Source organism: Panthera onca, chromosome A3 (assembly GCF_046562875.1).
Source record: "Panthera onca isolate mPanOnc1 chromosome A3, mPanOnc1 haplotype 2, whole genome shotgun sequence".
Taxonomy (NCBI): Eukaryota; Metazoa; Chordata; class Mammalia; order Carnivora; family Felidae; genus Panthera; species Panthera onca.
Genome location: NC_138341.1, coordinates 51,088,268 through 51,116,131, shown reverse-complemented (window position 1 = coordinate 51,116,131; position 27,864 = coordinate 51,088,268). Strand labels below are relative to the sequence as shown.

Below are 27,864 nucleotides of genomic sequence, written 5' to 3'. Positions count from 1 at the left end.
CCACAGTAGGGAGGGTGGGGATGCTTACTCTAGCTTGGGAAGAAGAGCGGAAGAGTCACTATAGACATTCCTTTGGAATAAAACCAGAAGAAAACAACAGCCTCCATAATCATGTGAACCAGCTCCCTAAAATCAATCAGTCAATACCTCCCTCCCTCCCTCACTCTACACATAGACTTCCTCCCTCTCTCTCTCTCTCTCTCTCTACTGATTCTGTTTCAGTGAAGAACCCTAAGTCACCCCTGCACCAGAACCAGTAATCATTTTTCTACTACAATACTAAACCAAAGCATGTTTCTCCAATAAACTACCACTAAAAGTTACGTGTTTTACCCCTGAAAGACCAGGTCTTCTAAAAACCAAACTATGAGTAGTGTTTTTCTTATTAAACATGATATATGGCAAAATACATCAGCATACCAGCAGTGTATGTAAGTAAGTCTCAGGATGAATCAACAGATATACAAAAGGCTAGAGAGGATGTTATACGGACTTAATTATTTCTTGAAAGGTTAGGCTAAATATGGACCTTAAAACTATCCTAATTAACAGAAATTTTAGATAATAAAAAATATTCAATAAAAAAATCTTACCTTTTAGTTTTCATCTGGTCCCTCAGTTTGCTATACATCTCTAGGACTTGAAAGAAAAGGGGGAAAAGAGCATATAAGTATTATTCAGAGCAAGTGAAAAACTTATTAAAGCTAAAGGAATTACATCAAGAATCCTAGTCCATTTCCAGCTCCTCACCTGGAAGACACAGCATTAATTTATCAACAGTGGCTGAAATATTTCTCTGTTGTAGTCGACACTGCTTCAGCTCTTCCATTGCTATTACCAGCTTGGCAAGAGGAAAAAAAACTGAATTATGCCAGTAGCTGTAAATAAAAAGCTTTCAGTCACATTTTTCCACCCTGTGTTCAATTCATCAGAAAATCCCAGACAGTTTCATAGAAAGACCTGCCAAGTGAACTAAGAAACTGCCTTTCTCAACTAGTAAAACATTCCTGCGTGGTTTCCCATTTTCTCCCCAAGATACATACTATACTGGAAAAGGCCAGCTAAAGTGGAATCCTAAAATCCAGGGGCTATCCAGAAGAAAAGAAAAAACTTGCAGATTTTCTCCAAGCCTTACTCAGACCCTTCATTATGCTTGGTTTCATCAAATCTTCTGAGAAGATCCTATGTTTCTCTCATCAGTGCGAGGCTCCTTGAGGGAAACAGTCCTCCCTATATTGCTTCAGTTGGGTTTTAAACATAATCTTCAACTAAATCTCTATTTTAACAAATAAACCACATGCTTAGAGGTTATGGCTTTTCCAAGAGTTCCAGTTTAGGGAAGAGTAACTCACTTTTCCTTCCCATTTGAAGTCATACCACACTACAACTAGAAGAAACTGCATTCTCTGTGTAATTTTAAATATGTGAGACAAACTTTCAAAAAACAGTAATCTACATGGCTTTTTGTGGTACTCATCCCGAACCTATACCTAAAAAACATTATCTGCTTAGGTAATACCATACAAAAAAAGAGAGAGAGAGAGAGAGAGAGAGAGAGAGAGAGAGAGAACAGCCCTGATTAAGTCATTGATAAAACAATCAAAAGCTAGTCTTAAAAATTATTAAAACTAAGTAAGTACTAGTCGGTAATAAAAGTACATGACACAAAGAACAGTGATGGTCTGCAAGTCAGAAAATAATTGCTATGCAAATTTTAGCAAATCATCTGTTTTAGTTTCCTCACCAATAAAATGGCGATAATACCTGTCCTGATTTATCATAGGCCTGTCATGGGAATCAAGTGAGAAAAAGGATGTAAAATAATCTTGTAAACTGTGATGGCTTAAATGGCATTATATCAATTAACGGAATCACTGATTCACTTTTTAACAAGTATTTATGGAGCACCCACCTTGTGCCAGTCACTGTTTAGGCAGGCAGAGGGAATATGGCAATGAATAAAACAAACAAAAATTCCCGACTTCACGGAGCTTAATTTCTAATGGAAGGAGACAGACAGAAAACAAACATACCACTAAAAATATGTAATAGTAGAGCACGATAGGTGCAGTGGAGAAAAATAAAGCACGAAAAGTAAAACTAAAAAGAATGCAGGAGTGAGAGCGAGTCTGCAATTTCAAATAAAAGGCATCATTAAGAAGGGAACATCTGAGCAAAGTCTGAAGTAGAATATAGGGGAAAAAGCATTCCAGACAGAGAGAACAGCAGTGGCCACTCAAGTGATTTAAAACCACAGCTACGAAAAGCTACATCCTTGTGCTCACTTTGGCAGCACATATACTAGAAAAGCTACATCCTTTCTCATTACACTTTCTAGCGGCTATATTCATTTAATTCAGAAAAACATTAGGAGAAGCAATGATAACGTCCAAGTTCCTCCAACACACTGCTCTTGGTCTTCTAAGCCATCAAGAATGCAGTCATCACAAGAGAATGACAGGAAACAAAGATTTGTTCAAAAGGTAAACCGGCCTTACTTCCTTTCCCTCATGTTGCAGTTTTCTATTAGTATCCGTCACTTGATTCTGTGGAGAGAAGACAATTTAAACTCATAAAAAAACAAGCATTTAGACAATTGTTGGGTAAGATCAACATTTTTTTTTAAATTTTTTAATGTTTACTCATTTTTTGATAGACAGAGTATGAGTGGGGGAGGGGCAGAGAGAGAGGGAGACACAGAATCTGAAGCAGGCTCCAGGCTCTGAGCTGACAGCACAGAGCCCGACATGGGGCTCGAACTCACGGACCATGAGGTCATGACTTGAGCCGAAGTCGGACGCTCAACCGACTGAGCCACCCAGGCACCCCAAGATCAACATTTTAAATGAAAAGACTAAAAACAGTTATTCAGATACTTTCAGGATCCCAACACGTTTTGGTTTGATGGCATTCTCTTGGGTCTAAATTCTATCAACTTTTCTACTCAATGTTTTCTACTGCATGGTATTTTTAAAAATCAAAGAAAACAAATTTACTGGCTGACATGTTCAGCTTAGAATATTCCAAACTAAGACACTATAACAACCAAAGATCACACCTGAGTTTTGGAAAGAAAAGAGAGAAAACAGAAAATAGAAAAAATTACCCAGAGAACCTTAGCATCTCTACTATATGTACAAAGAACAAATTTTCCCATAGATATTCCTCACTTCACCAATGTATTCCTGGAAAACTTGGGTGTAAACTGAACTTTTAACTCAGGTCAAATTTTCCGTTTATTATCCTAATTTTATTTTTTTTATTCTTTTTTTTCTTTTAAGTTCATTTATTTTGAGAAAGAGAGAGAGCACAAGCAGGGGAGGGGCAGAGAGAGAGAGGGAGAGAGAAAATCTCAAGCAGGCTCTGTGCTGTCAGTGCAGAGCCCAACACGGGGCTCAGTCTCACAAACCATAAGCTCATGACCTGAGCCGAAATCACGAATTGAACGCTTAACCAACTGAGCCACCCAGATGCCCCTATTATCCTAATTTTAGAAAACATTTTATCTTAATTCTTTTTGAAAATTTTTTAACTGTGCTGTTATTTTTGACAGAGAGAGAGAGAGACAGAACACGACTGGGGGAGAGGCAGAAAGAGAGGGAGACACAGACTCTGAAGCAGGCTCTAGGCTCTGTGCTGTCAGCACAAAGCCTGACGTGGGGCTTGAACTCGTGAACTGCAAGACCATGGGCAGATCTGAAGTTGAACACTTAACCGACTGAGCCACCCAGAGGCCTCTTTTGGATCATTAATTCAAAATAGTTCCTAACACCTCCGTATTCCCATTTTTTTTCAAAATTAATCAATCCATCAGATAGTCAAAACTATGTAAACAGACCTTAAAATTTATCTAGAGTTCATAATTTAAAGGAACCGGCACCAAGTTTTTTGACATCCACTTTTGGAGATTCGACTGATATAAAAAAAATTAAGTATACAGAATAGTAACTTCCTCACCATGTCAGATATTATCAAAACATGAGCAGGGGCACCTGGGTGGCTCAGTCAGTTGAGCAGCCAATTCTTGATTTTGGCTCAGGTCATGATCTCATGGTCATGAGATCAAGCTCCATGCCCAGCATGGAGCCTGCTTGAGATTCTCTCTCTCCCTCTCCCTCTGCCCTTCTCTCTCTCTCTCTCTCTCTCTCTCTCTCTCTCTCTCTCTAAGCAACAACAACAACAAACATGAGCAATATTAACTTCTAAAGCTTTCTTTAATGGAGGCTTTCTACCCCCCTTCCACCAATAACGGCCACTCCTTACACTTTTAAGACATTCCCTTAGCTGAGTGTTTCCTATTATGTCCCTTAGAACACCAAGAAATGTTAATAGGCACTCTTCACATGCACCCAGAGGTGCACACAGTGCACAGATAGATACACACACACATATACATACACACACACCACATATCCCACTAAAATTCAGTGGGAAATTCCACTAAACAGGTTACTTTATTTAGGACTTCTTGAAACCTTTAATATTCTGCATGTACCATGAATGCCCAATAAGGGGGATATCATACAGAATGTTTTCCACATTTATTTAACATAACACCCTTTTACAGAGGATCATCTTAAGAAACTAGTTTTTCAGGAACACACATGTGAAAACTTTTCCCTACACTATATACTACACCTGGAGTATCATTTTCAGAGCAGATTACCACAAGCACCTCCTTTTTTCACAGACAAAATAAAACCCAACCTTCTCCAGAAAGTCTTTATGAAGTAACAGAAAAAGAAGAAACCCTCAAACTCCCTCTTTACTATTTAATAGTACCACATGTGAAACACTTGGTTTTACTGGACTATTAGCTCAACATGAATTAAGAATTAAGAATGTAGCTGTCCCAAATGCAGAGCTAAGACAACACTAATAGAAGCATTGTCTAAATGCTTCTAAAATGCTTCTAAATGCTTCTAAATTGTCTAAATTACGGGGGTCAAGAAGTTATTTTTGCAAAGGGCTAGGTAGATAATCTCTGTTGTAACTATTCCTCTCAGCCACTATAGCAAAAATGCAGCCATAAACAAAACGTAGATGAATGGGCATTGCTACATTCCAATAAAACTTTATTTACAAAAATAGGAGACAAGCTGGATTTGGCCTGCAAGACACAGTTTGCTGATCCTTCATCTGGAATCAGTAAGATGGTAAGACTCTAAGACCACATGATAAGAATTACATTAAGATGCCATGTTTTAGCAAGGCCACTGACAACTGAAACACGGTTAGATTGGGAGTATGTTTGGAGAAGAACTCAAAGCTACACACATGAAAAATAAAGGGTATTTTAGCCCAAAAATGGGTAAAATATTCATTGAGAGATACTATATACTATACCTGGACACTATACACTATACCTAAATAACAGCTATCCAACAAATATCTGAAAAGCTATCACAATAAAGGTACTAAAGTATCTGAAGGGCGATCAGAAGAAAGATGCTGCCCTAAAAATAGTGCTTATTACTCAAACTAATAAATGGATGTTACTAGAACATAGGAAAAATATCAGCTTAATATAAGAAAAAGCTTTCAAGCTATGTGAATAAAAATGGGGTGGGATGCCTTGAATTGTACTGCTATCCCCCCCCCCCTTCACAGTAGTTATTCAAGAGTAATTTGTTTTTTAATCCTAGATATCTCATGAAATTCCACCTTCCATGAATTTCCTAAATTCAAAATCATGGTCTCTATTTACCTTATAAAGACACAACTTCTAAAACTTTTTTTAACCTCAAACTCTTTGCAAGAACCTTTTACACTGCAACCCGTACACAAGTTTAAGGAATACACGCAAACACGCACACACACACACACACACACACACACGCACGCACGCACACATGCATGCCTGAAGCAAAATTCCATGTAATACATGCTATTATTTTCTATTCTGTTCTGTTCTATTTCATTTCAATTTTTATTAACAATACTGATTATGGCACCCTAAACTGATCTCATGCAAATGATAGTTCTAAAACACATTCAGAGGTGGGGTGCCTGGGTGGCTCAGTCGGTTGGGTGTCCGACTTCAGCTCAGGGCATGATCTCATACTCCATGAGTTTCAGCCCCCACATCAGGCTCTCTGCTGACAGCTCAGAGCCTGGAGCCTGCTTCAGATTCTGTATCTCCTTCTCTCTCTGCCTCTCCCCCAACTCACACTCTGTCTCTCTCTCAAAAATAAAATAAAAGCATTAGAAAAAAAATTTTAAACACATTCAGAGGAGCCTAACCAATGCTTCTAATAAAATAATTACTATTTCAATACTATTATAACATAAAAATGAAAGGAAACGGGGTGCCTGGGTGGCTCAGTCAGTTAGGCGTCCAACTCTTGATCTCAGGGTCTTGAGTTTGAGCCCTGCGTTGGGCTCCATGCTGGGCATGGAGTCTATTTAAAAAAAAAAAAAGAGAGAGAGAGAAGAAAGTATCCTGATGATCCAGGATGCTACTCCATGTAGAAATCATAAACATAGAGAGAGATAATATATATACTATGAATCAAAAGAAATAGTGGGTATTCTAGAAAGTGTAGTTTCTCTTCATTGTTATGTTAAAATAATACTGACAATAGTTAACATTTAACCTTGTCCATTTTCTAAACATTTTTTCTAGAGTTCAAGAATCTCAAATTTTCATAGGTTCTTAAGCCAGGTTGAATGGATCCCTCCGAGAGCAAAACCTCCCGGGTGTGCCGCTAGACTTTAATAGCCTCAGGTTTCAGAGGAAATGAGTGGAGCCTGAAGCAGTCAAACACCCTGAGCTGGCAGTCATGCTTTCTCTCAGGGGCATCTTGAGTAATCTGAAGGAATTTGCAACCTGGAACAATTTGGAGGAAGAAAGAGGAAGGGAAGATGAGTACCAAGTGGCCAGTGACACCAGCAATTGGTGAACATTATGGGCAATATTCAGTGGTCCTGCCAAGGAAAGTATTCTGCCCCATAGCTACTTCAGTGACCAGAGGCAGAGCTTTATGCTGTCCCTCACAGACAAGGGGCCCGGAGAGCAGAGGAGAAGTTTGGAATATACACATACAAGAAACACAGAAAAGAACAGCCTGAGGTGAGAATGGAAAGTTGGGATGGCTGAGTGAGGACAAATAGCACACACGGCTCCTGGCAAGAGCCTCATATCTTTGTTTTTAGACATTGCAGATATTTCTGTTCATCTGAAGCCTCGATTGTCCATTTCAGTTTTCAAAACTTCATTGTAACTTTTTATTTTAAATGTAATCAAATTGGGGCGCCAAGGTGGCTCAGTTGGTTAAATGTCCAACTTCCTAAGGTCATGATCTCGTGGTTTGTGAGTTTGAGTCCCACATCAGGCTCTGAGCTGACAGCATGGAGCCTACTTGGGATTCTCTGTCTCCCTTTGTCTCTGCCCCTCCCCAGTGCATTTTCGTTCTCTTTCTCTCAAAATAAATAAATAAACTTAAAAAAATTCTTTAAAAAAGACAAATATAGTCAAATTGTTCATACTTTTTAATTGCTTACTACATTAAGTAAACATTTGTAATACCTTCTTATGTAAGATATTTTTCTAAAATACACTGTAGTTTATTATTCTTTTAAATGAACGTACCAAGATTTATTTTACTAATCTTCTACTAAATGACTTTAAGGACATTTAATGACTTTAAGTTTTACACATTAGAGGGCAGGGCAGGGGAAAAATAATTAAGTTAAATTAAATTTAGGGGGTGTAGGTGGCTCAGTCGGTTAAGAGTCCAACTCCGGCTCAGGTCATGATCCTGTGATTCATGGATTCAAACACCGCGACAGGCTCTATGCTGACAGCTCAGAGCCTGGAGCCTCCTTTGGATGCTGTGTCTCCCTCTTTATCTGCTCCCCAGCCCTCCCCTTTCACACTCTGTCTCCCTCTCTCAAAAATAAACATTAAAAACATTAAATTAAATTAAGTTTTACACATGAAAAAGAAATCATATGAACATCCTTATACATACACCTATAGCCTTAGAATAAGTCTTTAAAACTATGTGGAGTTTGGGGTTCCTGGGTAGCTCAGTCAGTTAAGTGTCTGACTCTTGATTTAGGCTCAGGTCATGATCTCACAATTACTGAGTTCTAGCCCTGCATCAGGCTCTGTGCTGATGGTACAAGCCTACTTGGGAAATTCTCTCTCTCTCTTTCTCTCTCCCTCTCTGCCCCTCTCCCACTCACACTCTCTATCTTAAAAAAAACAAAAACAAAAACAAAACAAACAAAAAAAAAAACTACGTGGAGTTTTAAGTATTCATAAATAAAATTGCTCTCCTTGAAGAGCGTAACAATCTATACTCCAACCAGGCATTCCCTGTTTGACTGGTATCATATCTCTACTCTTAAATAGCACTTTTTTTCATCTTTTCATTTAATTAGGTGACATTTTATTGTTTAAGTCAGCATTCCTTTAATTTTCTAAATTGTAGAGTTCCTTTATATTTCTTATATGAACCATATATTAATGTCTATTTCTCAGTTTATTAGACTGTTCATATTTTTCCTTTTAACTTATAAAGACTTTTTCTATGTTAAGGATATTAATCACTTAGCAAATGTATTTTTTTCTTTTTTTGGCAAATGTATTTTTAAATAGCTTTTATTTATTATTTATATTTTTAACTTATTTGTAGAAAAGATTCTTTCACTTTAATGTTGCCATTTCTATCAAATATTTTCTTTCTGGCTCTACGAATTTTGTTTAGAAATGTACTCCTCAGTCCCCAAATCACATAAATATTCATCTGTACGTCCTACTAGTTTCTTTATGGTTTTGTCTTTTCTATTTAACTGTTTTGTTCATCTGAAATTAATGTTGATATATTGAATGAAAAACAGATCAAACTTAATTTGAACTAAAATAGTTACGCATTAAGCACAGTAACAACAACAACAAAAAACAAAACAGAAGAGCTGTTACTTTTGGAGGGGAGAGTAAAGAGAGCAACTGAGAAGGATACAAAAGAGATTTAATTGTGTTGGAAATAATACACTTCTTAAGAAGGTTGGATAGCTGTTGTACAGCTCCATAAGCTCTTACTTGAAACCTTGGGACCCACTGTGTTTTGGACTCCAGAAATTTGGAGATTTTTATAAAGATAATATGGTACATATTGTACATTACATAAAACCTCTACCCAATGGGTAGTAGGACAAGATCCCACCATCAAACACATTAATAATCCTGCAGCAAAATACAAAATTTTACATTAAATGAAACATTTAAAAGTTTGACAGCTTCAAGCAGGTTAGGTTTTACAGTCAAATTAGCTGATAAATCACTGTAGCTTTAAATAGCCCATTTTTCCCCTCAATAAAGTTGCTTCTTTGCTTTTCTTACCAATGTATTGTTTTATAGGAATTTCACACTCACTATCAAGTTCATCTTTTTGGGATCTTAATCCAAATTCCAATAAGAGAAAGAGGAGGAGGAAGAGGAGAAGAAGAAGAAGAAAAAGAAGAAGGGAATGAGGGAAGGAAGGGGAGGGGAGAGGAAGAACAGGGGAGAAGAGAAAAAGGAGAGGGGAGGGGAAGAAAAGGAGAGGGAAAGGGAAGGGGAAGGGAAGGAAGGAAGGTAAGGAAGAAGGCAAGAGGAAAGAAGGAAGGAAAGAGAAGGGAGGAGTTGAGAGGGGAGGGGAGGGGAGGAAAGAAGAGAAAGAAAGAAAGAAAGAAAGAAAGAAAGAAAGAAAGAAAGAAAGAGAAAAAAAGAAAGAAAGAAAGAAAGAAAGAAAGAAAGAAAGAAAGAAAAGAAAGAAAGAAAGGAAGAAAGAAAGACAGAAAAGGGAGGAAGGAAAAGAAAGAAAGAAAAGAAAAAAGAAAAGAGAAAAGAAAAGAAAAAGAGAAAGAAAAGAGAGGAAGGAAGGAAGGAAGGAAGGAAGGAAGGAAGGAAGGAAGGAGGAAGGGAAATTAGAAACATAAGGACTGGAAAGAATGAAATAAAGCTGTTATTACTTACAGAGCATATGAGTGTTACACAGAAAATTCAAAAGAAATCCACACACAGATTATTAGAAATAATGGAAGAGTTTAGTGAAGTGGTTAGATTTAAGATCAATAAGCAAAATCATTTATCCAAGATAAGGGACCTGACCAATATGGCTGATCTCCTTCCTATATTTGAATCTGTCATATCAAGAATGAACTCCCACACTTTGGTAAAAGATACACCACAGCTACCACTGACTTTTTTTTCCCTGTGACCTTGGTTGCCATGCTGCAAAGACTTCTGCAGCCACACTCTACAAGCCTCTCATCCTACAGTGATGCTTTTACCTAGCAAGGAAGTAGATGGATAACACGAAGAGTCAACTGGGTTTCTATTTGAAAGAAACAGTTACTGATTCTGTTGCTGGTTCTCACCCACATATAGTTATCCAAAATAAAGTTTAACTTTATTCTGTATTATTATTCTGTATTAACTGTATTCTTATTAGCTAAAATAGTCCCAATTATCTACATTTCAGTACAAATTCCTTTTCTTGGTATCTTGACTACAAACATGGACCCTGTAATGTACTCCCTACTCCTTTAGCGCTAATCAAAACCCCAGCACAGGACAGAAAGTTAGTCTCTCTTAGAGTCTCCTTACTTTGAGTTTCTGGGCTTCTCCTCTCACTTTCAACAGTTCAGTTATAGAGTCCACAAAGCCCTGGTAATGAAAGTTGCACATTTTCTCAATTTCTCGGTCATGATTACGGATGCGAGTTTCAAGCTTCTCCATGAATCGTCCATGTTCTTCACCATCATAGACAGACCTTTAAAAAAAAAAATTGTATGAAGATTACACCAGATTTACTTCTAAGAAACAGAAACAGAATTATAAACCCAGAAGCAAATTTATGTGGAAATTTCATACTGAAGGTACATTAACCACAGAGTAATCCAATTATATTAATATTGACCCAATTCTAGATGAGCAGTTTTTTAAGGAAAATAGAAATTCTGCTTCCTATTCATTGAAAAATATTTAAATGTGACAGTATTCATCACAGAATTATCATCATAAAGTGAAAGAACTGAATTGCAATTCCTTTGCACCTTTCTTTCTGAAACTTACCTAGAAAAACTCAATTTTGAGTAAAGCCAAATATTCAATTACTCCACGACTATACCCAAGAAGCTGATGCCGCCAGAGAAAAACACAGCTGAGCTGGGTACTCAGGTTAGCAATATAATCCCAAATCTAAACTGGGCACTCAATACATGCTGCCAGATAATACTCCTAAAACTATTCCCCCCTACCACCATCACCACCACAACATCACTTTGTATTCTCCAAAATAACTATGTTTAAGAAACTTACTTTCCCCTCTCTTCAAATGTCCACCCCCTCACTCTCAGCTGCTGACTTGACCACACACTTCACAGGAAAAAGAGAGAAATATTTCTCTTTTTCCCACTAAAATGAACGAACCTTCTTACCTCTTACTCTGTCCACTTTCCCGTGACAAAGGAAAAACTGTTTCCAGCTCTTATCTGTCAATCTTTGTTGATCAAGAACTTTATACCTTTAATTATTTCCTTTTATCCATCCCTTACACCATACATTTCCCCACTCTACTAAACCTTTCTCATGGGTATATAAACAGGACCTTAAGAAACTGTCCTTACCTATACACTTCTCTCCATCTTTTATTTCTCTGCTCCCCTTCCAGTAAAACTCCTTTCCCCTTCCTCACCTCCCAATAGTCAGCATTCATCATGCTCCACTTAATAGCAGCATTTGCTGTAACGTGATACACTCACCCTTCTTGAAACAATCTTTTCTCTAGAATTCCATGATACCACAATAGTGTGGTTTTTTTATCCTTTCACTAACATGCCTTCTCAATCTCCTTTCTGGACTCCTCCTCTCTATTCTTTTTCTAAATATTCTAAAACAACTTATCATTTCTACCTATGCTCTTTTACCAAGCAATGTCATCCCATGCCATGGCTTTAAAATACCCTGTACATAATAATGACTTCCTAATCCACACCTGTAATTCAGACCACTGCACTGAGCACTAGACTCAAATACCCGGCTACCATTTAACAATCACAACTGGACTTTTAAAAACCATCTCAAATTTAAAAATCATCCATCACCAAACTATCTCCACTCTCCAACCTGTTCCTCCCCCAAATCTTCCCACCATTCACCCACCTCACCACAACTAATAGCACTCTCCAGTTACCCAAGTCCAAAATCCAAACGCAGGAATTACTCCCAATCCACCTCTTTCTATCACGCACCCTATCCAATTGATCAAGAAGTCCTAACAATCCAACCTCCAAAACATCTTAATAGTGGACTGCATCCCATTATTTCCACTAAAACTCTAGTCCAAATCTATATCATTGGCACACTACTAATAGCCTCCCAAAAGTCTCCATCTCCCCATCTCCCCATCTGCCTGCTTGTATTCAGACACCCTCCACACAGCAGTTAAAATGATCTTTATAAAGCAGTAATTCATATGTTATCCTTCTGCTTTACCAAAGAAATAAAAATTTGGAAAATTCATTAAATTGTTTTGAACCTGTTAACACTAGTCTGGAAAATGTATGATCTTTACATTTTATTGATTTAACTTGAAAGTGGAAGTTAATTGTAGAAAGAAAAAAGAAAATGGCTTCTCTTTACCAAAGGAATAAAAATCTTAAATCCTTACCACAACCTGTAAGATCCTACACAATCTAGACTCTGATTATCTCTCCAACCTCATTCCTCTCTAGTTCCCACCCCTAGCTTCCCTCCATCCCCTATGTTCTAGCTACAATGGCCTTTTTTGTTGTTTTTAAGGCTTTTCTTCCCTGAAGAATTTTGTTTTTGCTGTTCTCATGTTAGTAATGCTCATTCTCTGAATCTTCAAACAACTCTCTCATTCTCATCATCCATGGTTTGTTGTCTATCTCTCCCCCCAAACCCATCCCAATTAGATTATAAGCTCCAGGGCAAGAACTTTGTCTGCCATATTCACCACTGTACCTCTACAAACAGTGCCAAATAGGTGGTAGGCAATGAGTAAACATTCATTCATTGTTGACTAAATGAATGAGTAATACTATCTCTAAAACCTCTTCGACATCTGACATTTGTTTAACAAATACACATGTGTTCATTACCAACATTTTCACATTCTAGAATCATTTGTGGGTGCCAGATCATGACCCTCATCTTGCATACTCTCCTCAGCAGATCAGTTCCATTGCCCAAAACTCAGCAGTAACTACAGATAATACATATACAAGTTTGGCTTCCACTAAAAATTCTAAACACTTACTGCAGAAAACCCAGAGCAATCTATATTCATTCTCCTTCTTTTGAAATAAAGAGGAGAGATCTTCAAATAAATTATAAACAATCCCCATGCTGACAATTAAGACACAATATAGAGGGGCACCTGGGTGGCTCAGTTGGCTGAGCGTCCAACTTTGGCTCAGTTCATGATCTCGCAGTCTGTGAGTTCGAGCCCCGTATCAGGCTCGGTGCTGACAGCCTGTTTTGGATTCTGTGTCTCCCTCTCTCTCTGCCCCTCCCCCACTCACACTCTGTCTCTCTCTCCTTCAAAAATAAATAAACATTAAAAAAAAGACACAATATAGAATAACCACTTGCCTGAAGGAGCTATTTGAAATATGAACACAAGACATAATCTACCATTGACATTTCAACTAACTTCAAATAAACATAAATTTCTCCTTCCAAAGGGAAAGAAAAGAAAGGTTACCATGTGAAGATACTAATATTCCTTGCCACTCATAGAAAAGCAATAACCAGTAAAAATGTATCAGTCTAAATGACATGAGCAGAAAGTATTCAATATTAGACAACTCTTTGGTTTCAAATTCAGTTATAGCTTGACCTAGTAATACTGTTAAGTAGCACATCTACTTCCTTCTACTATGTACAATCTCTTCTTTTTTTCCTTTCCAGTATCTATATTAATATCACAAAAGACAACTCAAGGAGAAGAAAATCCCCAAATTAAGAAATTCATAACATGTCAATAATGCCTCCCTAGTTCCCTGAACTTCCTATAAAATAATATAAATCAAAGAAAGAAAGGTAGATTTTCGTTGCCTGACTGTGTAGCCTTGGTTTTAGCAATGCAACTAAGCAGCCAACTCAGTTAATTTCTCTGACCCTCAGCTTTCTCATTTAGGAAATAGAAGGCAATCAATTACAAATTCTCTGAAGTATCAGCCTACTTTCTACAATTAACTTCCACTTTCAAGTTAAGTCAATAAAATGTAAAGATCATACATTTTCCAGAATAGTGTTAACAGGTTCAAAACAATTCAATGAATTTTCTACATCCTTATCACTTAGCCCCTACCTATTTCTCCTATTTTACAGCCTTTATGATTCTACTATTCTCTTTAATTATAATAATGTTGAATAACATCAAAGGTTTACAGTGGATCCCTTGAGTATCTTGAGAGTTTAAAAAGTTAGAATAAACATAAAACCCACATATTTAAAACAGGGGTGTTGAACTATATTTAATAAACTTGTGTTCAATGGGTATGTTTCAAGAAATCCACATTTTCCAGATTTTATGTGTGTATAGGGAGAAGCACATATATGTAATTTGGGGGGAAACTGATCCATAGCTTCCATCTGGTTAACAAAGAGATTAAAAATCACTGATTTAAAGGTTTTGCTTCAAACTGCCCAGCACAGGAAAAGGCAATTATAGATCACTACTTAACAGTTCAATTTCTACCAGCATTTCAAGTGTATCTGAGCCTTACTCAGTACTAACCAACATTATCTATCAGATATAAAATGTTAAAAGCAAAAATAAACAAGTCTTATATTCTAGAAAGATTATAGACCTACGAAAGTTAACCTAATATTTGCAGTCAACAGTGCACTTGAACAAAGAGTAGCTTCCCCACCCCCCCAACCCCAAATAAATGACTTAAACTAGAGAAAGACTGCCATCTAGTGATGACCCATTTCTAATATTCCTTGAAACTTTTGACTTGTTGTGTCCAAGTAAGAGAGACTGCTTAAAAATCTAAAACCTGTATTCTATAATACCTCCTGGCCAATGACTTATAACTAGTTATTAAATGATACTTTATATAAAGCACTCTAATATTTAAATTTCCATTTCTAATATAAAGCAGGATTTACAGAAAAGCTATATGCTTTTAACGTATCGGTGCCACAGGTGTGCCACAGTTAAATAAGACTATGAAATAAACAAACTGCACCACTGCATTATTTGTCATAAGCCAAAGAATATTCTAGTACCTAGTAAAAGAGAAACAAGAAATGCTTAGGAATTGACAAGTTTTTATAGCCTAAATTTTGAGTCAACCACATAAATGCTGCCTTGTAGAGTCTAATTTCACCAAAAAAAGTACCCAATACACAAAAAACAACCACATAAACACATACACACAAACACACGTGCACACACACATAGGTTTTTGCAAAGAGTAACATGTTTTATCCTAGTGGCTATATCTGATGCATACTTTCAAACATCCCACCTAGATTTCATGGGCATTTTAAGAGACAGATTTTAACTGCTAAAATGGCACTTCAGGAATTCTTTTCAACAAATACTTATCATTCCTCTGTAGCAAATCATTACAGGATTATATCATTTGCTACAGCCTGTATCAGCTCTAATCTGTTTGTCCAAAGAGGAAAATAATGTTATGAGCATATGTTATCTCATTTAAATCCTTTGCTCCTTATAAATTAGACATAATTCCCATTTTATAAATGAAGAACCTGAACCCAAGGAGGTGAAGCAACTTGCCAAATTCACACAGCTAGGAAGTGTCCTCTGTAGTACATTGGTCTGTCCAGCAAAGAAAGTAAAATGGTTCCATGAACCCCTAAAATTTCAGAGTTGAAAGAGGTCTTAGAGACAGAATACAAAGCTATTATTGTACAATGGAGGAAACTGAGGCTAAGGAAAGTAAAAATGCCATAATGAAAATTGCATTGCTTGTTACTGATACATCTGGAACTGACTCCCAAAGAAAACACAATTAGGAAAAGCTCATGCTGGACACAATGCTTCAGGGGTTTAAAAACAAAGACACAGGGCGCGTGGGTGGTTTGGCCAGTTAAGCGACCGACTTCAGCTCAGGTCATGATCTAGCGGTTAGTGGGTTCAAACCCAGCGACAGGCTCTGTGCTGACAGCTCAGAGCCCAGAGCCTGCTTCGGATTCTGTGTCTCCCCCTTCTGCTGCCCCTCCTCCGCTTGCACTGTCTCTCCCTCTCAAAAATGGATCAACATTAAAAAAAAAAAAAAAAAGACACACATGCATGCGCACGCTCTCTCTCTCTCTCTCTCTCTCTCTCTCTCTTACACTTCTACTTCAGGATGAGTCCGTTGCCTATTAGTTGTGCCTACACAAAAGCTATTCCATTCTTCTTCCTGTTGGAAGAGCCCCAATTTGTTCTGGTGTTTCACCTTCCCATCCTACTCCAAGAGGTAAGTACAAACTAATCCGTCAACCAATCATGGTTATTCCATTCCCCATGTCAGCGACCAGTTAATAGGTGACACAACTCGCACCAATGAGAAATAAAGAAAAGTCTCAAAGTGAAGATCCAAGAAGACGTTTTCTTTCCTGAAGGATACAGGAAAAGAAACTGCTTTTCCTACTTCAGACACTGTCCAATACAATGTGTGGGGATGCAGCAAACATCCCAAGGTGAGAGGAGACAGCCCCAACAATCTGAGGATGGCAAGGGGGAAAGCATGAAAAACACCTGGGTCCTTGATGATGAACCAATGCTGAAACAGTCCTATTTCCCAACTTCAGAGTACATGAGTTAATAAATTTCCTATTTTAAGGGCAATTTCCAATTTTTAGGAAATTGCTTATTTCCACTTTCCCTCAATATTCTATTACTTGCAAAGGAAAGTATCCTAAATGCACAACATTGTTCAGTCTTCAAAAGGTAGTAGGTAAATCAAAGAAAAAGCCAACAGTGAATCAAAGTCTACACAATGCTAAGGAATCCGGTTCCCAGGACTGCTAGACTGCTTTCCCCATTTTCTTCCAGTTAAGAGTTAACTCCCATTCACTCCTCAAATCTCAGCTTGCACCTTAATTTTTCTAGGAAACTTTCTCTAGTTCCAGAGACTCTGTGTTCCTCCTTTGTTATGAATGCCATCACAGAATTTATTAAACTATATTCTGACTGCCCATTCACTTGTCAATTTCTCTTACTAGTTCTTACTAGAACATTAATTTCCTGTGGGCAGAGATTGTGTCTTGCCCATTTTATCTCCAGCTTCTAGCACCAAGCCTGGCCCGGAGGAGAGCCTCCATGTATGCTAAAGATGGAGAAATGGAAGGAATGGTAGGAGACTAAGATGTAGGTTTCTTTTTTTATTATTATTTCAAGTTTTTATTTAAATTCTAGTTAGTTAACATAAATGGTAAAATTGGTTTCACGTGCAGAATGATTCATCACCTACACATAACATCCAGTACTCATTACAAGTGCCCTCCTTAGTACCCACCACCCATTTAGCCATTCCCCAGCCCACCTCCCTCCATCACCCCTCAGTTTGGTCTATATATTTAAGAGTCTCTTGGGGTGCCTTGGTGGCTCAGTCGATTGAGCATCTGACTCTTGATTTCAGCTCAGGTCACGATCCCAGGGTCATGGAATTGAGACCTGTGTTGGGCTCCACACTGAGCATGGAGCCTGCTTAAGATTCTCTCTTTCCCTTTCTCCCCCTCCCCTGCTCATGTTCTCTCTAAAAAAAAAGTTTGGGGGCACCTGGGTGGCTCACTTAAGCGTCCGACTCTTGATTTCGGCTCAGGGCATGATCTCGCAGTTTGTGGGTTCAGGGCCCCCCCAGGCTTCGCACTGACAGTGGAGAGCCTGCTTGGGATTCTCTCTCTCTCTCTCTCTCTCTCTCTCTCTCTCTCTCTCTTTCTCTTTCAATCTCTCTCTCTGCCCCCATCAAAAATAAATAAATAAACCTTGAAAAATATAAATAAAAATAAAGTTTCCTATGGTTTGCTTCCCTCTCTTTTTTCCCCGTTCCCCTATGTTCATCTGTTGTTTCTTAAATTCCACATATGAATGAAATCATATGGTATTTGTCTTTCCCTCATTAACTTACTTTGCTTGGCATAATACACTCTAGCTCCATCCATGTTATTGCAAATGGTAAGATTTCATTCTTTTTGATGGCTGAGTAATATTTCAGAGTGTGTGTGTGTGTGTGTGTGTGTGTGTGTGTGTGTGTGTGTGTGTACACACCACATCTTCTTTATCCATTTATCAGTCAATGGACATTTGGGCTCTTCCCATAATTTGGCTATTGTTGAGAATCCTGCAATACACATCAGGTGCATGTGCCCCTCTGAATCAGTATTTTTGTATCCTTTGGATAAATACCTAGAAGTGCAATTGCTGGGTCATAGGCTAGTTCTATTTTTAACTTCTTGAGGAACCTCCATACTGTCTCCCACAGTGGCTACACCAATTTGCACTCCCATCAAAAATGTAGGAGGGTTCCCCTTTCTCCACATCCTCACCAACATGTGTTTTTTCCTATGTTTTTAATTTTAGCCATTTTGACAGGTGAGTAAGGTGGTGTCTCATCATGGTTTTGATTTGTATTTCCCTGATGATGAGCAATGTTGAGCATCTTTTCATGTGTCTATTAGCCATCTGGATATCTTCTTTGGAGAAATGTCTGTTCATGTCTTCTGCCCATTTCTAAACTGAATTGTTTATTTTGGAGTGTTGAGTTTGATAAGTTCTTTATAGATTTTGGATACTAACTAACCCTTCAACAGATATGCCATTTGCAAATATCTTCTCCCATTTCGAAGGTTGTCTTCTAGCTTTGTTATTTCCTTCACTATGCAGAAGGTTTTTATCCTGATGAAATCTCAATAGTTCCTTTTTGCTTTGTTCCCCTTGCTTCTGGAGATGTGTCTAGTAAGAAGTTGCTATGGCCGAGGTCAAAGAAGTTGCTGCCTGTGTTCTCCCAGGATTTTGATTGTTTCCTGTCTCACATTTAGGTCTTTCATCCATTTTGAACTTATTTTTGTGTATGGTGTAAGAAAGTGGCCCAGTTTCATTCTTCTGCATATTGCTGTCCAGTCTTCCCAATACCATTTGTTGAAGAGACCATCTTTTTTCCATTGGATATCGTTTCCTGCTTTGCCAAAGATTAGTTGACTGTAAGATGTGGGTTTCTGATTATCTCAAAGACAGTTGAATAATATCACATCAAACAAAGTTTAGCTGTTGAAATGTTTTCAGAACCAAGGAGAACTTCAAGACACAAAGACTGAACATTTTTCTTTTTGTTTTGATTAATCCAAGAAAAAAATCCAGAATTTATTCTGGTCTTTTCTTTTTCATATATTTTTTTTTAACTTGTGTCATGGTTTTTAGTCTTGAAACATTTTCTTCTCATTAAGCTCCATAAAAGCATCATTAGTATTTTTGTTTATTCCAAAAGTTAAAAATAAAGTGGAAAAACAGATTTGAGCATGATGTTGAAAGAGAAACTGCAGAAGGTCAAGTGGAGTTAAAAGTTCCTTCCTCTTCTTCAGTTCATCTATCACTTTAATTCAGACCTTTACTATGGTAATGTGGATGCTCAGAGTATATAAAGGTGAAAGTAGATCACTGTATATTATCATCAAGGACAGGGGAAGCACATACTAGTTAAGGAAGTCTAAACTGAAGACTATACCCAAATGTCCTTGCACTGCCACAGGAGATCAAACACATTTAAATCTTCTTCTACCCTACAGATACCAAGGTATACAACTGGCTTCACCAAAATAGTCCATGCCACCAAAAGAATGTTGTGATGGAGATCTCCTTCAAGGCAGAAAGGGGACCCCACACATGATGGCTTTTTTGATGGTATTTTCAGAGAGATAAAAACAGGGTGGAGAAATGTTAACTAGCACCTAGCTAAAGAGCTTACTAAAAACCTGGTATTGGTTAAATAGCATGGCAAAGTGGAGAAGGGGAAATTGTCACAAAACATCTGTCAAATCAACAACAGCCTATTGGAAAATAAACTAATGAAAGCAAGGCAACAGAGACCGCCGTAACTGCTACCGTGACAGCCACACTGTTAAGGATAATCTATATCTCTATCTACCCTTAAACGTGTACCTTCCTATCTCAGTGGAATAGATATCACACCTCAATCTAAGACTAATTCTGTTCTAAAAACTCTCATTTCTCCTCCACTCCAGGAATGCCCCATCAATACTTCTTTTTATTTCTGTACTTTCAAATGTTTCATCCCTATGGACTTCTTTCTCTAAAACATTCCCCCCTCTTAAACCAACATAGCCCCATGGCACCTGAGTGGCTCAGCTGGTTAGGCATTGGACTTTCAGTCTCAGTTCAGATCTTGATTTCAAGGCCATGAGTTCAAGCCCCACACTGGGCTCTGCGCTGGGCATGGAGCCTACTTAAAAACAACAACAACAGCATAGCCCCCTTTTTACTCTTTTTTAAACAAATACTGTTAAATTAAAATTTCTGTTCTGATAATTTGCCTTCTGGCATCCTTTCTCTTACTCTTTCTCCTCTCATAGCTAAGATTCTTAAAAGAGCAATCTATACCCACTGCCTCCATTTCCTCAAACTGGACTTGCTCTTCGACCCAGTGTAACTTCTTTCTTACCCACATCACCCTAATGAACCGACTCTTGCTAAAATAAAAAAAAAAAAAGCCTGTCAAATAAAATATTCATTCTTCAGTTCATCATTTACTTGACTCCTCTTTTGTATGTGCCACCGCTAACCATTCCCTCTCCCTTATTTTTTTTTTTTTTTGAAGATTTTATTTTTAAGTAATCTCTACACCCAACAAAGGGCTCAAACCTACAATCCTGAGATCAACAGTCACATGCTCTACTGACTGGGCCAGCCACATGCCCCTCCCTCTCTCTTAAAGATCTACTCTCAGGGCTTCCATGACATTTCCCTTTTCAGTCTCCACTAATTCTTCTTTCTTCTGGACCTCAACACCTGCTTGGGCTTCATCTCCTCTCACTCTCACACAAACTCACTCAGAGATATCATAAATACTTCAGTTTTCACTATTAAACACCTTTGACTCCCAAAGCAATAACACCAGGGCATACCTCTGTCAAATCCTGTAAACCCGAATATCCAACCACCATTCATCCTCAAAAACATCTTAAACTGCACGTGTCAAAAGTTGAAATCATTAGCTTGCACCCAAACCTCCAATTCCCTCCTACAGTCACCATCTCTAATTGAAGATACCACCACCCACCCAAACTAGAAATCCGTAAGTTAACCTGGACTCCTCACCCCACCTCACGCCTCCTTCCAACTACTCAATCACCAAGACTAATTCTGATTCCATAATATCACTTCCATGCTTTTCTTCCTCCCTATCCCCCACTGCTACTGCCCCGGCTCATGTCCTCATTATCTCTCTTAACAACCGTTTGACCTCCCTCCTTGTTTCCCTAACAATCTTTGATACTTCTTTCGCAGTAATCTTCTTTAAATGACATGTGATCATGAAACACACTCACTCCCTTTTAGAATTAAGACCTGCCTCAAAATCAAGTCCAAGTCTGTAACATAATATATAAGCCCTCTCCAGGTGGAGACTTATCTCTGAACACTCTCCACATTCTCTCTACAACTCCACTCGAAGTTCCTTGAGTGTACTCGGCAGTCGCTCTGCCCAGAATCTTATCATCACTTTACCTGGCAAACTCCTACTCATCCTTCAAGCTTCAGCTCAAAACTCACTTCTATAACACCTCCTTCCTTACTACAACTACCATAACCTGGCATAGAAGATTCCCTCCTTCCCAACGAGGTAGAACCTAACTAACTTTTCATAAAACCAGAGAAAATTTAAGCCTGCACCATCAGGAGGCATTTACACCAAACAGAATTGTGAGTTCATTCTTTGAAGATTCATACTGAAGGTTTTACTTTTCTCCTACTTACTGATATGCCGACATTAGGCATCTTTTCCCACAAGAAGTCAACTTCTTCTATAATAAAAATCCATTGCAGGATGTAATAATCCAGTTTATTAAGGAATACATTTAAAAATCTATTTATATTGTCTTCATCATATGAGGACTTTAAGATACAAAACAGATGACCAGAAGGGAAGGAAAGCAAAAACTAATATAAAAACAGGGAGGAGGACAAAACATAAGAGATTCTTAAATATGGAGAACCAACAGAGGGTTGCTGGAGGGGTTGTGGGAGGGGGGATGGGCTAAATGGGTAAGGGGCATTGAGGAATCTACTCCTGAAATCATTATTGCACTATATGCTCACTAACTTGGATATAAATTGTAAAAATAAATCAAATAAATAATAAATAAATAAATAAATAAATAAATAAATAATTATAAAAATGAAGAAATGGGGCACCTGGGTGGCTCAGTCGGTTAAGCATCTGACTTTGACTCAGATCATGATCTCACAGCCCGTGAGTTCGAGCCCCGTTTCGGGCTCTGTGCTGACAGCTCAGAGCCTGGAGCCTCTGTGTCTACCTCTCTCTCTCTGCCCCTCCCCCTCCCAAAAATAAACAAACATTAAAAAATGTTTTGTTTTTTTTTTTAATGAAGAAACAAAATCTGTTGAAGCACCTAGCCCTATCATTGATAATCAATTGATACAGGATAAGAAGTACTCCTTAATAGCCACAGCATCCTCATTTAACACCCCATTTACGCCCTTATTTTGACACTGTAAATTTAAACTGGCCTTGAACCTATGAAACCATGTGTGGTTTGAGAAGTACTATCATCTTGCTTTGCCTTAAAGTTCTTCAACAAATGCTTAGTATTATTCTAGAAATGAATGGGCACCGCCACTAATAACATTTACTGATGGAAAGCTGAATCAATACTTTTCTGTTCCGAAATGTTTATTTGTTCATATTTTTGAGAGAGTACTACACTGAGCACTCTACATCATGATGGTTTATTTATATGTCTATCTTCCCTATAGGACCTTGCGTTCCTTGAGGGTTTACTCCTGGAACAACGCCTGTATCCCACAGAGAAGGCATTATAGAGTGACAAAGGGTCTAAAGCAGTGCCTGAAATATGTTTCAACATTTAAACTTTCTCCAAAGACAAGCCTAGAGTTAATAATAAACATTTTTACTTAAAAAAAAAGTAAGTTCAAGTTCTAGCGGCACAAATAGTTTGTACTTCAGCTAAAATGCAAAATAGAAAAAGAAGGAATCGGGGGAAGAAAAAAGGAACTTAGAAAGTTCAAGGAAATCTATTGTAGGAGAAGAGAAGTGTCTGGGAATAATTTGTTATTTCCCCAGCTCTCCTCTAACCTTCTCTGGAAGCTAGGAGAAAGATGATTAAACAGCAACAAGACCTGACTCTGAAGGGAACTGGTGTTTCTGGCCCTTTTTTTGCCAACAGAAGGGGGGGAGGGTGACAGCAGTCCCTAAGGGCTTTTAGAAAAAATTGCTTCCAGGTGGAAATTTTTTATGGTACTGTGCAGCCTGGAGCCATTTTTTGCTTTCCTTCTTAACTACTGATGATTAAACCATGGACAATCAGGCTACAACAATGGAAACAGTTAGATAACTCCCAAACATCATGGTTATATGCTCGAAATTACCAAGTTAACTCTCAAAGGAGAGAAAAAAATTTGTTGGCAAAGTCCTTTTTTATAAGGGGGAGAGGGGGGTACAGTCTGTTAAAGATTTGTATTTGGGAGAACATAAAAGTAGTCAAGAACTCTGTATCATAATGATAACCATCAGTCTCATACAAAGACTAGACACTGTAATGTACAGTCATGAAGAGCTGAACAAAGAGCGATGTTAAATGTCCTGTTATTTAGCAATTTTTCATCATTTCAACCTGGATTAAGTGTTCTATTAAACAATTATCATACGAGTATGCAGATAAATCCCACCACGCATCATGGGGGACAGCTAAGTCGATTTACACCTGATCGTGGTTCTGAAAAATGTCTGAGGTACACATCTGAGTTTGTAATGATGGCTCAAGAACAGAAGGGGGAAGTTACCTACAGTACCAACTCCTAAGAAAAGCACAGAAAATTACAGGCCAGTCATTTGACCACCCAGCAATTGAATCTAGAAAATTTTACTATGCCAATATCACCCACAACATTAAAGAGTAAATCCAGCTCAAAATTATAATAGTAAAAGTAAGCTTTTTAAAAATATATATATACCAGGGTGCCTGGGTGGCTCGTCAGTTAAGCATCCAACTCTTGATTTTGGCTCGGGTCATGATCTCATGATTTGTGGGATCGAGACCTACGTCAGGCTCTACGCTGACAGCATGGAGCCTGCTTGGGATTCTCTCCCTCCCTCTCTCTCTCTGAAAATAAATAACCTTAAAAAACGAACTAAAAAGAAATAAATAAAAAAATATATATACCAAGGTCTCTGTTGAACATTTTATATACACTACCTTACTTATTGCTCAAAAATAATCCTACTGGAGTAATCACTATCATTTCACACATGAAGCGACCTTTCTGACACTGTCAGTACACAGAAACATTTACCTTTCCCAGGTTGCTACAATGACATAAAGGGTAAGATGAAAGGAAAAGGATGAAGGGGTACAAAGAGGAGATGAGACATAGGATGAGGGCAAGAGGGAGGTAGTGGAAAAATACACCAAAATAATACAAATGTTTGGATAATGCAATTGTGACTTTTTTCTTGCTACTTTTCTGTAACTTTACATTTTCTTTAAGTAAACATGTATTGTTTCTATCATTAAAAAAAGGAAATGCATTTTTAAAAGTCTAAAATAGTACCTGGTTCACAATAGATAAATGCTCAATAAAATGTTAACTGAAATAAAAACCACACAAAAACAACCACGTCAGGGTTACTTGGAGTCTAATGTTTATTAATTATCTAAAAATCGAATAAATGTAAAAAATAGAATGAGAATTTCTTCTCACAATCTATCTCCTACAAACCCAAGAAGGAATCACCCACTGGTAAGAATTTTTTTAATTCACTATCTTTTCTACATTCGAACCTTCTCTTATTATTGATCATAATCTCAAAATGTATTTAAAACATAAATATATATGACATCCTGAAATTCTCAATTTGAAAACTGATGTTGACAGTTTCCTAGGGCCCTTTCATTGCAACTATGAAGTGCACCAATTAATGTTCTTTCATGGGCTTTCAAATGGGAGGGGAACAGAGGAACCTCAATGGTTATTATGGAACCTTGTTCTACTACTAAGTAATTTGGTTTGTAAATTGGAAAAGTAGGCCATCTTCTGTTGTTTCCTATTCCACTAACAGGACATACAAAGAACTCCCTACTAATATCATCACGCTATTTACAAAAAAACCTTCATGTTTTAGACAAAAATACATCAGGACACACCCTTCCTCTCCACCATAAGTGCCATGCTTCCATTAGGAATCAATACTGCGTGTGTGTGTGTGTGTGTGTGTGTGTGTGTGTGTTTCAAAGAAGCATTTGTTTAAGAATATTACAGCCTAACTCATTTTAAAGATTTTTCTTTAATATAAAAAAATGTACAGAAAAAAGGAACTTCAGACATGATCCGACCCAAACTCACGGACACTAGTTCAATTTTTTCTAGGTATCTCTATCACATACTTGTCCAGCTTTTGTGGAAACATCTGTAGTAAAAGAAAGCTCATTATGAAGCAACTGATCCCATTTCAATGGCTGTTGCAAAGTTCTTATACAAAAATAAAATATGCCTTCCTATAATTTTCACCATCTATCTTATTTTTGCCCTCAAAGGACCACTGAGAACAAGTCCTTGCTCCCCCGCTTCCTTTCTCCAGACTAAACAATCTCAAATTATTCAACTATTCCACATATAAACAGCCTTTCAATTCAGGTTTTTACCCTCTGGACACGTTCCAGTAGTCAACATTCTTCTTAAAGTATAATAAAACAGGCAGTATAGGACAGTGGTCAAGAGCACAGACTTCAAAGCCAGGCTTCCTGGATTCAAGTTTGGTTCTGCTACTTATTAACTATGTGACCTTGGGCAAATTATTAAACTTCTCTATACTTAAGTTTCCACATCTGTAATATGCAGATAATAATAGCAACCAATTCATACAGTTATTGTGTGAAGATTAAACGGCATAATATCCGTAAACCATCAAAACAATGACTGACACACAGAACGCATGCTATAAATATTAGCAATTTTAAAATCAAGCATGGTCAAGCTAGAGGGGAAAAAAAGACACATCTCCTTTAACTTTTTTACTCAGCTTCTATTAAAACAGTCTTACAATAATGCTTTAACAGTTTTGGCCGTCATATCATGCCATATATTGAGCTTAAACTCACATAAAATCTTTTAATTTGCTTTTATATACTGCTATACTCACTCAGTTGATATCCCAATCTCTAACTTACTACCTATCACAATTACAATCTATTTTTCCAGTCTACTGAGATCTTTTGAGACAATAATTTTGTCATTCAACTTTCCATTTCCATGTTTCCCTTTGTCATGTAGGCACATGAGTATTTTCACAAAAGAAAACTCTACTATGGAGAAGGCAAAAACCTAAGCAACGCTACAATCTAAGACAAGAGAACCCTGGAAAACACCAACATATAAAAACTGTGTGATTTTCTGGTTCCATTTTAAGGGGAAAGAAGAGACCATCAATCTCATAAAGTCAAATAGAAAGCTTGAAAAAGTTAATGTTCAGTCTTTAAAAAAAAAAAAAAAATAAGTCCAGGTTATAGAAGAAGTCTCCAACCCCACTTCCTTTAACTAACATTCAGCCCCCCAACTGTGTCCAACTTGGAGAGAACTGTCATGAGCCAAAGCTTTTAATGTCCCTCCCTTTTGAAGGCACAGTGGAAACAATTCCCCAGAACAAAGGAGTTGCGTCAGAGAGCTCTCTGCTCTTTCAAGTTGGAAGGACAGTTGATTCACACCATGTGTCAGAGAGAAACACCAACTAGAACACCAAGTGAGATAAATTTTAGGCCTTCTGAGCTGTTTAATATTAAACTGTAATAAATCATCTTTACAGCAAATTATAAACAAAATATTTTGTTTACCCTTTCTCTCATATGTGTCTTCCCTTGAAAAGAAATTCTAAGAGAATTCTTAATTCCAAAGTTACATATTCTCCACCAAGAAATCATTTTCAAATGTTAGCATCCAGAATCAATGATCTGGTTCATACTCTCAAAACAATGCCCTGGCATATCACAAGTAGCCTTGCCATATGGCCCTTTGTTTTCCAAAACAGTGTTAGTTGAGTGATGGTCATGGTCTTTGATTAAGATCTCACCTGTCATTAACTCTACACTGAGTCATCTTAGTGTCCTGTCCGCTCTGGTCAATGATTTTACTTTACACCTAGACCATGAAATCAAATATATGTTCAACTATCATAAATGATACTTAAATGATTTTGTTTTTAATACTCCAAAAGAAAAAAAAAACAAAATCTAAAACAACCTTGATCTGTATAGATTTATTTGGAAAAATGGCCCTAAAAATAAAATTTAACAGAACGAATGATACCACAACTCAAATGATAAAATAAAGACTAGCTTAACATGTTAAGAGACAGGTTTCTGAAAAGAGAGAATATTAAAACTACATGATTGGTTCAATACAAGGAATTAGGAATTATAATGTGGAACTGTGGGGAAAGTAAACTGCCTTCCTATCAGAAATGACCCTATAATTAAAATTTGTTAGACATCTCCCTGAGGTCTAGTGCATATTTTCACCATGCATCTATTATCGGTTATGTATCATCTATTGTCAATCAATCTGGTCTGGGTCCTATAATTTCTTTAAAAATCTGCTACCCTACACAAGTTAACTC

The 27,864-nt window shown here is 37.5% G+C and overlaps 1 protein-coding gene across 7 annotated transcripts in view; it reads right to left on the bottom strand.

The window, feature by feature from the left end:
* The window catches only part of EXOC6B (exocyst complex component 6B), a 609,008-nt gene that overhangs the window by 508,603 nt on the left and 72,541 nt on the right, over window positions 1-27,864 (bottom strand). For all 7 annotated transcript variants that reach the window (XR_013554682.2, XM_078444598.2, XM_078444596.2 and 4 more), the window contains exons 2-5: window positions 10,598-10,763; window positions 2,499-2,546; window positions 751-841; window positions 594-639 (exon numbers count right to left, since the gene is read on the bottom strand). Coding sequence is in view for 6 of the 7 variants with exons in the window: in XM_078444596.2 (XP_078300722.1) it covers window positions 594-639; window positions 751-841; window positions 2,499-2,546; window positions 10,598-10,763 (351 nt within the window). In the remaining variant the exon portion in view is untranslated. The remainder of the gene's footprint in view (window positions 1-593; window positions 640-750; window positions 842-2,498; window positions 2,547-10,597; window positions 10,764-27,864) is intronic.